This window comes from Gracilinanus agilis, chromosome 6 (assembly GCF_016433145.1).
Source record: "Gracilinanus agilis isolate LMUSP501 chromosome 6, AgileGrace, whole genome shotgun sequence".
In the NCBI taxonomy this organism is placed as follows: domain Eukaryota; kingdom Metazoa; phylum Chordata; class Mammalia; order Didelphimorphia; family Didelphidae; genus Gracilinanus; species Gracilinanus agilis.
The window spans coordinates 177093969-177108942 of NC_058135.1; the positions used below are offsets into that span (position 1 = coordinate 177093969).

At 37.1% G+C, this 14974-nt stretch overlaps 1 protein-coding gene across 1 annotated transcript in view; it reads left to right on the forward strand.

Annotated features, from left to right (window-relative positions):
• Positions 1–233: 233 nt before the first annotated feature.
• Positions 234–14974, forward strand: part of TMEM156 (transmembrane protein 156) — a 24098-nt gene continuing 9357 nt past the window's right edge. The window contains exons 1-5 of the mRNA XM_044681747.1: positions 234–270; positions 583–855; positions 3507–3746; positions 6500–6619; positions 8800–8886. Coding sequence (XP_044537682.1) covers positions 234–270; positions 583–855; positions 3507–3746; positions 6500–6619; positions 8800–8886 — 757 coding nt within the window. The remainder of the gene's footprint in view (positions 271–582; positions 856–3506; positions 3747–6499; positions 6620–8799; positions 8887–14974) is intronic.

The window sequence follows — 14974 nt, forward strand, 5'->3', positions numbered from 1 at the left end:
GAAAATACCTTCTACGACTTTGGGGAAGAATTCACAACTAGACAAATGATAGAAAGGATCATGAAATAGATAATTTGATTTAATAAAATTGAAAAGAAAAGTTGTTTTGCATAAATAAAAATCAATGTAGTTAAAATTAGAAGGGAAGCAGGTAATGGGAAAAATTTTTATAACAAGTTTTTTTTTATAAAACCTGATATTCATGATATTTAAGAAGCTGATTCAAACATATAATGGCAGCCAAATCCCAGCAGATAAATGGCCAAAAGGGTATAAATAGGTAAGTCTTAAAGGAAGAAATCCAGGCTGTCAATGTTCCAAATCACTAATAGAGAACTGCAAATTAAAAATAAGTATGAGTTCCTAACTCACACCTTTCAGTTTGTCAAAGACTGCCAACAAAGAAAATAGTTAAGTGGAGTAGGTACAGTCAATCAGTTTGAAAGATTTGTCCCAGGTAGGCCACAATATTTATGATCTGCCCGGTAATAATTGAGAGTTAACTCTATATTTATTTCAACACTACACTCCCTGTGTCTATTGATTCAAAAGGATTTTTCTTTCTTTTTTTTTTAAATGCAGGAAATATTGTGGAACTCTCCTGTTTTGATCTTAGTTCACTAAATAACTTCACTTATCCACTCCGGGAATTCAATATTTCTTTTGTGAGCTTCCTACAACAAGAAAGGGAACATGAAGTTATTATTCTGGGAATTTCTGCAGACCACTTCCACTTTCATAATATGTCCCAGGTCTGTCCATTAACCCCAGGTGAATTACAGCTGTATTCTTCATGTTTGGTCTGTGAATCCAAAGGAACTCTGGACCTTTTTCATCAGGAATTAACAACAAAAGGTAATAGAAAACTGAAAGAAGCATGGAAAATGGGGGGGGGGGGGGAAGTGCTTGAGGGTAAATTATATTTAAAATTAAATATCATTTAAAACAATCACAAAAATGAAAATAATTTCTATTTTTTGGATAAAGACTCTGGGTCACCGAATTAAATGCTAGTCAGTGAGAAACCTGACAATATGGCTTCTGATCTTAGGACAGCATCTTATCATTGGAAAGTACCCCCAAGGCTCTGTAAGTCAGTCTTCTACTCAAAGAGGCATCGGGAGATTGGTTCCCTGCAGAGCTGAGAGGAGAAGGTTGGAGGGCAAGAGGAAGCCCCCAGGGCTTGTCCTGGACCCTTATCCTGGTGTGGAAGCAAAGGCACTAGAGGGAGGGATGATGAAGCCTCCATTGCTGCCAGCAGCTCTATAGAAAACACAGTTCTGAAGAAGGGTCATCCTACAGTGGCCCCAGAGTCTTTCTTTCCTGCCTGAGGGGCTTACCTGTCCCCGTGATATATATATATATATATATATATATATATATATATATATATATATATATATATAAAATGTCATGGGAACAGGTAAGCCATTTTATATATATATATAGGCATCATTAATAGGTCCCTGGGCACAGAAAAAGGTTTTATTTGCTCTGTCAAGTGACCCCACCCAAGTCTTTCAGTCAACGGGAGGAAAGAGAAGTTGCCTTGACTTTTTATGGGCTAAAATGTGAGTTCTTGGTGAGTTACTCTGTTGGGCGTTCAAGAAAGGCTGCCCGAGTCCAGCCAACGTCATCCTCTGCTCACAAACTTTCCGCAGCTTTCTGTCACTTCTTGGATAAAAAGGAAATGCTCCAACGTGAGATTTATGGCTCTCAATATTTATGGCTTATTTTGCAGTATTTTATTACTTCAGCTACGGGGCAGCTAGGGGACACAGTGGAAAGAGTTCGGGGCCTCAAGACAGTGGAGGACCTAAATTCAAATCCAACCTGACACTTTCTAGCTGGGCTACTCTGGGCAAGTCACTTAACCTTGTTTGCCTCAGTTTCCTCATCTGTCCAATGAGCTGGTGAAGGAAATGGCAAACCACTCCAGCCTCTCTGCCAAGAAAACTCCAAATAGGATTGTGGAGAATCAGATGTGATTGAAATGACTGAACAACAACAATGACCCAAATGGTTGAGAAGTGGCTCCACCTGCTCCTCCTGCTTCCTCCTGCCTCCTTGCAGCCGGGAATGCCTCTACCTCCTCTTTTCCTCCTTTCTGAATCCTTAGCTTATGACAGGGCTCAGTGGAGGCACAGCCTCGTCAGTGGGACTCTGGTCCTCCTAGACAAAAGCGTTCTCTTTTTCTTCAAAATTCCCACAGAGCATTCTGTTCGGCTCTCTCCTTTGCCCTTGTCAGACCCTACTTTGCCTTGGACTTATTTCTGTACCATGCTATTATATTCACCAGAGTATGAGGCATAGGTGCTCCAGGAGAATCCCTTCACAGTTTTTGGTTTTGTGTTTCTAGCCCTAGAGAGACAGTGAAACACCCTGGTGAGCCAGCATGAGAACCAGGGAGACCTGTGTTCCAGTCCTTTCACTGACACTTCCTGACTTGTGACCCTGGGCAAGTCATTGACCTCTCAGGGTCCAGGGAATTTTGAGGATATAATTAGTTATAGAGGAGTTGACACACTGCACTGGTAGAGGGAGTTTCCACACCTGGGCATCCTTATGCCCATTATTTCCCTAATTGCCACCTACCTTGGGTTAAATAAATGCCACAAAGCAAATTGGACAGAGTCCCATTATGCCCGACCTACAAATCACATGGGCTATTCTCTCTTCTTAAAATGGGCAAAAGGTATTTGTTATTCCACGGGGCAGTAGGAAACAGGGTCACTTGTTGGTCCTGCTCTAATTCTACAACTTAATTTACTTCACATGAGCTTATTATCTCTACCTCCTATTCTCTCTCAATTGAGCAACTAAAAAAAGGAAAAATAAAAATAAAGCCATAATAAATAGGAATAGTCTGACAAAACAAATCCCAGCATTGGCCATGTCCAAAAATATACATTTCATTTTGTATTTTTAAGTCCTTCTACTTTCTGGCAGAAAGTGAATAGCAATTTTGCCTTTCTTTAAATCCCAAGTTCTTAGCATGCTGGCACATGGTATTAAATGGGTTAACCTATATAAAGCTTTTGGCAAACATTTAAGGGCTTTATAAGTTAGCTAGTAATGGTAGGAGGAGGAGGAGTAGCAGCAATCAGCAGTAGTAGTTGTTGTTGTTCAGTTGTGTCAGTAGTAGTGGTAGTAATAGTAGTAGTAGTAATAATAGCAGTAGCAGTAATGGTAGTAGTAGATTAGTAGTACTAATAGTGGTAGTAGTAGTAGTAGTTGTAATAATAATAGTATTAGTAATGGTAGTGGTAGTAGCAGTAGTAATGATAGTAGTGGTAGTAGTAGTTGTGGTAGTAGTAGTTGTAACTGCCTAATAAATGCCTATTGATTGACTGACAAACAGGCTCCATCACCTTGAAAGCTTGATCTAGTTTAGTTAATTTCCAGGGAAGACCATTCACTCATAGTACTTTCCTAGGAAAAATAAGGTTGTGATAAGCTTTCACATCTAAGTCCCTGTCAACAGTACAATTCTCTTCTCCTTGTAGCTTCCCTAATGAATGAGTCCATAGAAATGAAAGTCAAGCATTTTCCTCCACTTCCCGTCCTTTTCAACGTCACTGCGGTTCCGGTCGTGGAAGACCCGGGAAGACGTGCTGCTGCTACCTGTTTACTGAAACTCCGTATTAGAAGCTCAAGCACCAGGAAAGACTCGGCGATGGGAAGAAGTGTGCAAAGTCTGAACAGCTGCCATCAGGTTTCTCTGCAACTTGAAATGGAGATAGGACGTAAGTTATTGAAGGAAACTAGACAGAGAGTTGGGGATATGTTTTTCTGGTAATAACTGAGTACAATGAAGACAGGGAAATTCCCTCACCATTGTTATATTAAAGCCAAATGGGAGAGCAAATTCATGAATAAAAGAAGAGGGCAGCATCCAAAATTGGTTTCATTTTTTTTTTCTTCAAAACAGACTTGCCCATCACACAAACCTTAAACATAGGCAGAAAAAGCCTCCTACCTGGTGTGAGTAGAGGGTCTCTGAGAAAGAGTTCTTCCTCTAAATTTAAAAGAAAATCTTCTCCCTCTCATGTTGTGGATGCTTGAAAGCTCCCCCCACCCCACCCCCAAGATTTGCTCCTTGGAGGTTAAGTTATTATCTCTTCAGTCTTTTGACTGATCATTGATTTCCCTCTAATAAAACCAACTCAACTCATACATACTTTTCATTTGGGGCAGGTCCTATCCATGTCCTCCCATATATTCTGTTTAGGGGGAACTCCATGGATTCAGGGGACCTCCTTCTAGATCCCTTGACTCTGTGTCACCAATGACTCATTCTGATGATTGCTCGTGCAAGTGATCCACCCATTTTATTTGGGGGTTAGTACACTTCTCTCATGACACCTTCTTGGTCACTTCTCTTCTACGTGCTGTAGCCTACTCCTGCTTGAGTCCTCTGGGTCTCCATGACCTGTATTGCCTCTCCTCTATTAGGAGATACATGGAAATACAGCTGGAAGGGAAATGGGTAATTCATATTAAACATGAAACATAAATTAGTTGAAATTACTTGAGCTGCTAGTTTTCCTCCCTGACCACTTGTGATCAGTGCACTGAAGGAATGAATGGCAGTTTGGATAAGGGGAAAGGAAGAGAAGATTTTTAAACATGGAACAATGTGTGAGGAAGTAGGGACAGGCCAGGATGGGGTGACACAGTGGGCATTCAGAAAGCACCGAATGCCACTGGGAGAGAAACACTGGGAGGAGGATATTTCAAAGATACTTTTTGACTACTTTATACATCTGCCTAAGGTTGGTTTTGTCTCTAGTCACTTGACCTTGTATTGCCAGGAAAAATCTTTTATTCTATTTTTAAAAAAGAGAAGAGGAAAGGGGGGGGAAGGGCTTTGCTTGATACAAAAAAATAGTCTTTTCTATCTAGGAAGTATATCAACCTTTTAAATTAGGAAGCAGTCAGAGAAGTTTGAAAGATCTAAGAGTTTGGATTATGGGTATAAAAAACACCATATTTTTCAATGTACATATATAAACATTGAATTGATTTTTGTGTTTTTCCAAAGGATAAGACACACAATAAGTCTTCCTATTGTTTCATGTTTTGCTATAAAAAAATTCATTTAGCATTCATGGCGAATCTATAAATTCTAAGCCTATATGGACTGAAATGATTGTATACTTGTCTGTTTTGGCCCCATAACTCAGAAAGATAATAGTGATTTACAGAAGGGACTCTGGTGTTCTGGGAAAACATACATACATTTTTTCATGTTTTGAGAAAATCTGTGCATAAATGAACTTTGGCTAGCCTCTTCTTAAGGGAGTTGGCCATAAATATTCAAATCTTTTTTGGGAAAAATGGAAAGGTGATTTTAGTTAGCTAAACTGAAGTGTAATATCTGTGAGCCCTGGTGCTTATTTTATTCTGTGCTCCTGTCCTCCCCCCAAATTTAATATCTTGCATCTCTCAACTTAAAGATAGAATAGACATTGAGATATTTTTGTCCTGGGGGCTGGGAAGTACTTGGTCCCAGGAGAATAGAACTTTCTGCAATCTGGAAGCCTTTTCTCTGAGTTCTTCAGATTTAATTCTACCCATATGATGTTTGGGGGTAGTTAGATGATGTTGGGACAGCTGGGTGGCACAGTGGATAGTGCACCTGGTTCAAAGTCAAATTTGGCCTTAGATGCTTACTAGCTGTGTGACCCTGGGGAAGTCACTTAACTTTGCCTAAGTTTCTTCATCTGTAGAATGAGCTAGAAAAGGAAATGACATACCACTCCAGTGTCTTTGCCAAGAAAACACCAAAGGGGGTCAAGAAGAGTTATTCACAACCGAAACTACTGAACAACAGCAAAAATATATGACATTGACATAACTGTAGTATTCAGAACTTAGGGGTAAAAACAGAATTGCCCTCCCCCTGTTTGGGGAAGCCATTTTCCCATAGACTGACTTACCAGTCTATTATCATTTTGTTTTATTAGTTATATTACTTTATTTTAAATACTAAAAAGATTATCATTTAAGCTTAACAATAGATTTTCCTGTCCCAAGGACAATGTTTTGCATTTGCCTTATGATAATATTGTTTACATTAGAAATCTCTTATATTATTCAATTCATTTCACATTTATGTGCTGGGGCACTGTGTGAAGCACTAGGGATACAATAAAAATAAGACAATTTCTACCATCCAGGACTTCACAATTCTATTTCCAGTGAAGGAAATGATAACAAAAAATTGAGTATTAAGTTGAAAGTAAATATAATCATAAAATTTTATAGAAGAGAAATAATATGGCTAGAGATGATCAGTTTTGATTGCTTCATTTTGCAGATAAAGAAACTATGGCCCAGAAAGGATTTGCCCGACATCACACAGCTAGTGAATAGCAGAGTTAGCAGTGGAGTTTAAGTTTTTTTCATTCCAGTGCTCCATATTACAACTAATTCTTAGCTCTTGAATCATTTTACTGTACCTTTAAAAATGTTTGTTTTCTACCTCCCCTAACAGATTCTATTTGTACCATGAAGATCACCTGGTATGTTTTAGTTCTTTCAGTTTTCATATTTCTGATCATCTTCATTGTTCACAAAATATTCCAAGAAAAAAGAAGAGTTTCAATTTGGAAGAGTAAGTATTGAAAGTTAGATCCAAATTATGCTAAAATTCATTGATTTTAGGATCTCAGTCTCTTCTCATGGATTTGATTTCTATTTTAATTTTAATCTGGACTTTCTATAATTTTTGAAAGGTAAAATATTTATGATTTTGCCATAAACTTGTCTAAGTATGGATGGATTGTGATCATGGAGGGAATATTACCATTTGTGATATCACGGATCAGTTTGAGCACTGTTGGACAGATTGATACGACCCGGACAATTTACTATAGTTGTGTATGGAAATTTTCCCCAAATTTTTACCAGACTGTGTCAAGGCTACAAAAGGAAGCCTAAGAAGAACTGGAATATCAGTATAGATATGTACTGCTTTCCTAAAAGAAGTTTTCTGAGAAATTATACATTTTCTGAACTAGAAGATAAAATAAGAAAAGAAAAAAGAAGGATATCTGTGGACCCCAAAACTCCAAAGGCAAAATCCAAAGACTTCATAGCTCCCTATCTTGTGCCTGCAGCTGGGGACATGGTTCCTTTGCCCTTCTGAACCTCACTTTCTTCTGTAGAATGAGGTGGTTGTATGTCATCTCTGAGGTCCTTCCCAGCTCCAAAATGTGATTTTCAGAAATTAGATGCCCATTTCAAGTACCTTCCATAACAAGTCTGGGTTTGAAAGGCCCAGAGCTGGGGCAGGACAGTGGATGAATCAGATGGGACAGAAGCACTTTCTTATGGTTAGAAAGGGGTCCACACTGAAGAGTCAGATGGCCACTTGCATATTCATGTTAGTGAAAATCTTTTTGTTTTAGTTTGAGCTAAGTGGAGCAGAACAAGAAACTGTGAGGACCAGAAAGCTGCTTTCACACAATGCCAATTTCTCTCTTAAAAATAAAAAAGACTAAATATACTGAATAAATACCCCAAATCAGCTAGAAAAGAGAGAATAGTCAATAAGAGGAAAAAGCCTGTAATGGCTCTTTAGTCCAAGCTTATCTGAAACCCCAGAATTTCAATACTACATACAAAAGCCCTCACGTGTCCTGAGAGAAAGGTTGGGGAAAACCTAAGATTGCTTTCTACCTAATCCTGAAAGGATGGACTAGTATAGATACTGTAGTCATTGCAAATAATCAAAGACTCACCAAAAAGAGGCTAGATTGTAAGGGTTTATGCCTTGGTTTATATACATAAAAGCAGGGAGTTGAATTAGATGAGTATTTTCCTACACAAGCTATATGGTAGACTGGCGAAATATCTGAATTCTCTCCCATAAACCACACTCTCTGACACACACAGTGGGTGGGTGGGTGGGTGGATGGATGGGTAGAAAGGAGGAACTCAGAGTGGGATTAGAAGGACAAACAGGGGAGAAGAAGGAGGAGGTTGACTTCCAGTTTATAGATTTTTAAGACATAAGGAACTTTGATCAGAAAAAGCTTTCTGGAGGGGAAAAATGTTACGAGTAAAACCCTGGACTATAGGATCTGCGATGCCAGTTCAAATGAACAAACACTTGTTAACTTAAGGGCCAAACTTTGTCCCTTACATGTCTAAGGCTGTTTGATTTGAATTCTTGCTCTAAATTGTGCAACATTTTGTTTCTGGCTTTGTCTCAGACCTCAGAGAAGTAGAAATGATTATTTAATATTTAACTTCCTATGTAATCATTTATTTAAACATTTAACTGCCTGTAAGTATATAGCATACATTCTTTGATTCATATGCTTAGACACCAACAAGAAATCTAATTATCTGGGTAATTCAGTCATGGACATCACCATCCAATGGGAGACCACGTTGTAAAATTGCATAGTGTCTAGGATGAAGTAAATGGCCTCTGAAAGGCCCAGGTTTTTGAATCTAAGATTCCAGAGTAATGCTGCCTTCCTGCTAGCTAAAGTGATATGATTAGGTAGCAGAACTATTAGGCATATGGAACATACTAGCTAAAGGTTCTCATTAGATTGAACATATCTGTGATCATTAATGTTAGCAGAAAAGGCACTAGTCTCAGAAGGAGTTGTTGCAAATGGAAAATAATATCTTAGGAGAGATCTTCATTTCAAGTTTCTTAGGGAGTATATAAAACCCAAGCCCCCACATATTTGTTTGAAAAATGTGTATGTGTTTGTGAATGTGTGTATCTATATCTATATCTATGTCTACGTACATATATTTCTTTTTTTTGAACAGATCAGACGTACAAATCTGCCTCCACTCTCTTAAAAGGAAATGATTCTGAGAAACGAAGAGGAGTGCTAAATACCGAAGTGGTTTCAGGTGAGTGCTACATCATGTATTCAGAAACCACGCTTTAATAAATTATATAGTATCACCCAAGATTAAACCTAAAGAGTGAGAGCTGATTAGAGACCTGAACTCATTTAAATTGGCCTTACATCTGGGAGAAAGAAGCTTGGGCTAAGGAAATTCAGTTTAATTTGCCTAGTTTGAGGGGACAGTTAATATCAAAACTGCCTCTTTAAATAATGGTAAGTTTGCTTAATTGGCAAGGAGAAATTCATGTGAGTAGGCAGAGGGGAAAAGGCAATAAGGAAGGAACTTCAGATTTATTTTTAAATGAGACAAGATACCATTATTTCTGAGAACTGCAAGAGGTAATTGTAGAGTGGGCATGGAAATCTTTAGATTCTCTATTAATGGAGAACGTCATTGTATAGAGAGAACTTGTAACAGCGCCAATTAAAAAGTCCCCTCTGTCCTTTCTCAAGTGTCATTGTATTGGGATAAGAGGTACCTAATGAGAGCAAATGAGGGGCTGTCAGCACAGCCTCTGCTGACTGGCTCTCCTTATAGCTCTTTGAACTAATTAGGAAGGTTCCTTCAGAACCCACTGTCCAGAGTCGTGACAATCTGATGCAGCAGAAAGTTCTTCTACATTTGGAGCCAGAAAACTAGAGTTCCCAGCCCAGATTTCCCACTTGTTAGAGCCTGAGAATTAGGGTTCTCATCCCAGATTTTCCACTTATTGTCTGTATTCCCTTAGGTGAATTACTTAACTTTCTTTGGGCCTCTGCTTCTTTATCTGTAGGTGAGAATGCTGGATTAGAGCTTGGGTTCTTAACATTTTTTGGGGTCATGAAGCCCTTGAACAATTTGGTGAAACCCAGGGACCCTTCCTCAGAATAATGTATTTAAAGGTATAAAATAAAATCTGTAGGATTACAAAGGAAATCAATTAAATTACAAGATTATTATCAAAATAGTTTTAAAAAAAAGTTCACAAACTCTCTGCTAAAAACCTCTGGACTGGATGATGTCTAAACCCCTTTTCCAGATGCCAAAGTTCCAAGTAACTGGTCTCCTGAATAATTCATACAAGCCCAATTACTAAACCCTTGTTAAAGATTCCCATTTGGACATGTTCCTTTGCCCTTCTGAACCTTACTTTCTTCTTCTGTAGAATGAGGTGGTTGTACTATGTCATCTCTGAGGTTAGTATTTATTGGTATTGGAATCTGCTCATTTTTAAACTTCAGTGAACCAGATACTTTTAATGCCTTTTGACATGATTAAAATGTGCTCTAATGTTAACTAGTAAATGAACAGATACAGATAGATAATTTGGCACTTTATTTTAGATTATAAATTGTCCTGAAGTGATACTCATTTTGTTTCTTAGAAAGTTATTGTAATAATGCTTTAGCCAAAGGATAAAACGATTGCTTAGTTATATGCATATTGTGAGATTTTTATGCAAATAAATGCAAGATGGTAGAATGAACTATGTTCATGAAGAGTGTAATCCTCTGATTTCCATGATGACTATTTTTATTCATTAAAAATTTATACTTAAAAAATATAAAACTATGACTCAATCCTATGACTCAGGCATAAACTTTATTCAACATATACTTCTCTGGTGTCTACTTTGGACAATTTTCAACCATAGAAAATCATATATAGTTATCCCTTTCACTTTGTGACTTTCCCCATTGTGATTTTGATATAACATAAATACAACATAAGAAATTAAATGAGAATTTGGGGGTAGTTTTGCAAAAGCTGTAGATGACACTTGAAGACCAGCAGGCAATACAGAAAAAAAGTTTGAAAATTCAGAAATGCATCAAATATATGTATAGTATTATATAATATTAATATATTTTATCTTTTAATATAATATATAGTTTCCTTTTAAAAGTTAAAATAAGTAAAAAGTTAAAGTTTGTAAAAAAGAATGTGAAAGCCAGCAGACAATACACAAAGGCTAATAATTTTAATATTGACCTACATATAGCCAAACATTTAACCCAAATTTTAGAATAAGGTAATGTAAATACCCCATAAGAGAAAAAGAAAAAAAATCAGGACTCTTCTCTGGTATGAAGGGAGGGCCAAAAATTTTACTTGGATTTTCTAGGTCAGATGAATGCCTTGAGATATCTGTTTTTGGCTTGTAGAGGGCAGCAGAATTATGAATAATATTACTAAATTTTTATTTGTCTTGCCACACATCTCTAACCTGAAATAAAGGGAAAAGGAATTGGAGAATGAACAGAAGGTAACCATGAGTTCTTAATAGTTCTATGAGTAGAGATTAAAACTCTGACAAATCTTATTCTGCTGGAAGGATGGGCCTGACAAGGGATTGTGCTTATTGTTTCTGAGTCAGCCCAAATATGAGAAATTCATCGTTTATAGATTAGTCACTAGATGATGAGAACTTTGGGTATAATAGAGTAAAAATACAAATAATGCAAATGGTCAATAGTATTTGTGTGGCCCCCTTATGTTTCCATAGTGATGGTGGTTAAGTAGAGGAAAAGGGTTGCCCAGGGGGAATCGTACATGGCAGAGTGGATAGAGCACTAGTCTAGGAGAGGAAGACATGGGCTTGATTCCCTCTTGAGACACTTTTATGTTTGACATTGGTAAAGCCATCCAAACCCAACCCAACCCAACCCAAACCTTCAACTGCATTCCAGGCTGTATCTGTGTCTATTTACAGGTTTGCAGGAGATTGCTGCTTGGAACTAAGACCCAGAGAATTCTTTTAAGCTTCTCAATTAATATGGATTCCCAGATTCTGCTCTGCCCAGGGGAGAAATGATTAGGGCCTAAAAACAATCATATGAAAGAGGCCAGTAGGAAATATAGGAACTGAAAAAACAGTCCCCCCCAGTATCAAAAGAAGAGTTATGAAGCTAGTGATGAGAGGCAGCGTCACATAATCAAAGAAGCACTGGCTATTGAGTCCAACAACCTGATTTGGTTTCAGATGACAGTGAGTTTGAATTCTGACTCTGCTACTAACAACTACCAGTGTCACTTGGGGAACTCAACTTCTCTTGGCCTCGGTTTCTTAATTTGGGAAATTAGGAGTTAGACTAGAAGATCTCTAAGGTTGCTTCCAGCTCTAAATCTCCCAATGTTACCAAAACCATATTATCAGAGTATGGCACTGATAGGGGGAAGGGAAAGGGAAATGAGTATTTATATAGTACCTATTAGGTACCAATTACCTCAACTGATAGGATTAAGTGTGAGTGGTGACCACTCTACTTTAAGCTCCATGTGTAGGTGGCCATAAGTAGTTTGAATAATATAAATCTTACTTCTAATTTTTATTAAAATTTTCATATGCCTACAATCTGGTTTCTTTTACATCTAATATTTTCTTTTAGACCTAGAAAGTTATAATAAGCTGGATAAGTCTTCTAATAAAGATAGGGAAATAATGAACAATAAGCCCTTTTTTACTGTACTGACACCAATGCCTCATCATGGTATGAAGGGGACCCTAGATTCTTAAAAACTGTGAGAGTAGACAATAAACTCTGACAGGTCTTCATGGAGATGGAGAATTGGTACTGACAAGAGATTATGCCCACTCTCTAAGAACCAACCTAAGTAAGTAGAGAATAGCTCATCACTGGTAGCTTAGTCACTAGGTTATGAATACTTTGGGTGTGACAAAGCAAAAATACAAAGTGGCTAGCAGTATGGTGTGGTCCTCTTCTATGTCCACAGCTTTCAGTGATGGAAGTTGCATAGTGGAAAAGGGTCCCCTAAGTTGAGGATCCTCCATGGCAGAGTAAATAGGTCATGATTTAATTTAATTTAATTAAACTGCAAAGATTTTGAAAGTATGGTTAGATATTACAACCTACAGAAATTGAGGATATAATCTCATCCATGACATCACAACTCCACTGACATGTTTAAGTATTCATTCATTCATATGAATTAAATTTAATTAAATTTTATGATTTGGAGTCAGAAAGACCTGGGTTCAATTCCCTCCTCAAACACTGAAGATCTTGGACAAGTCACTTAACTTCTGTTTGCTTCAGTTACTCTTCTCTAAAATGAGGAGTTTGGTCTAGTTGGTGAATATGGTGCCATGTAGCTTTAACTCTACAATTCTATGATCAGTAAGTTACTATACTACTGAATCATTCAAATTTGGCATTCTCACTATAAATGAAACCAGAAGAAATAAAGAATTTGAACCTAACGCATGAAATAACTCACAGATTCTCCTTGGAAAAGCAAATAAAAAGACTTTCATTGTATGTTCAAACTCAACAAGAAAGACGATTTTATGGAATACTTCATCATCTGGTATAAAATAGACTATAGATTGTAGCATATTATTAGTGATAACTTTCATGAAAGAAATGGTGTAAAAGATATTATTCAGAAAATATATTTTTAGAAAATGAATATTACCAATAACGTAGCAAAAGCAAAAAATAAGAGAAATGCATTAGTAACCAGGGAAAGTTCAAAGACCCTAGCAGAAGGTCTCTGGTGTATTTTAGGTAGATACTTCATAAAGGATTTAAGAGAGGATGTGTACAGGAATTGCATAGGATTAGAAAGTATAGATAGATTTTACAAAATGTACAAATTGAGGAAATAATCCCATCAGTGCCATCACAACTCCATTGACATGTTTAAGTATTCATTAACTCAACTGAATTAAAATATAAGTGGTAAGTGGTGACACAAGAGTAATAATTCTGTTAATTCAAATAAAATATATTTCAAGTGCTTGTTATCAGTATGACACTGTGTTAGGTGCTGGGGACATAAAAGGTCAAAAATAACATGTTTCTTGCCTTCAACATGTTTGCATACTTCTTGACAGGACACAAAATATACACAGATGAAGATAATGCAAGTTAGTGCAATGGGGTTGGAGTGGGGAGGATAGAGAAAGTCAAAATGATCTAGAAATTTTTGAGAAGGGAAGGAATGCTTTCCATTGGTAAAAAAAAAAATTAATTGTGCAATTTAACTCCAGAAATCTACAAGATTTATTTCTAAATCTAACTCATTAATTTGATTTATATTATGAAACTGCACTAGTGAATGTCATCCCAGACAAAGAAAATGCACTCAGAAACTTAAAAAAATTAATAATGAAATACTTAAGAAGAATTTAATTTGATCCATTGTTAAGCATCTATTACAATATAGTGGTCACTATGGCATAGTGCCCAAGCACTGGCAATAAAAATACAAAAATTAAATAGTCCTTGCCTTAAGATACCTAGTATACTCATTTTGTTTCCACCTCTTTAGAGTGGTCACATAAAGGAGAAACAAACAAACAAGCAAACCAGGTTTAGCAGATTACTAGTTCATTTAGTAAATCATTAGCTTATTTCAAGGTAACATACAACTTTTATATAATTGAGGTATTGATGGGGACCACTTGGTTTAGAGCCAGAAATCTTGAGTTTATCGTCAACTAAGTGTATGTCAGCTAGGAAAATCACTTAATCTCTCTTATTCCTAATTCTGTCATCTTTATAATGAATCTATCATGCCTGCACTATCTATTATAAGATTGTTTTGGCTAATATGGCTGTCAACTAGAAAGCTCAATATTCATGGGAGGTATGGTGTGGGGAAAGGAAGATTATATTTACCATCTGGAAATTGTCATTTCCATATTGATAAAGTTCCAGTGTTTGTACATACGTAGCCAAGAAAGTCAGTAATGACTTTGGATGCTACTAATCCTTGGGGTTTAAAGAAAAAAGAATTTGGTGGCACAAGCCCTTGGGATAAAAAAGAAAAAAGGAAGCCAGAAGGGAAGAAGGATAACAGAAGGGGAAAAGAGCGAAATAGTTGGAGAAGAGAAATGGAGAGGGCTAGAAAGAGGAAGGAAACAACAACAATAACAAAAGGAAGAGGTGCAATGTCTCAGTATATTGTGGTATGGATGACATAGGGTTACCTGTTCCTGTTATAAAGCTTAGACCAAAAGGCTCTTGTTTATTTTCATCCATCTGGTCCTGGACATGGAAGTTGACCTAGTTTTCTTTCCTTCCTTCCTTCCTTCCTTCCTTCCTTCCTTCCTTCCTTCCTTCTTTCCTTCCTTCCTTCCTTC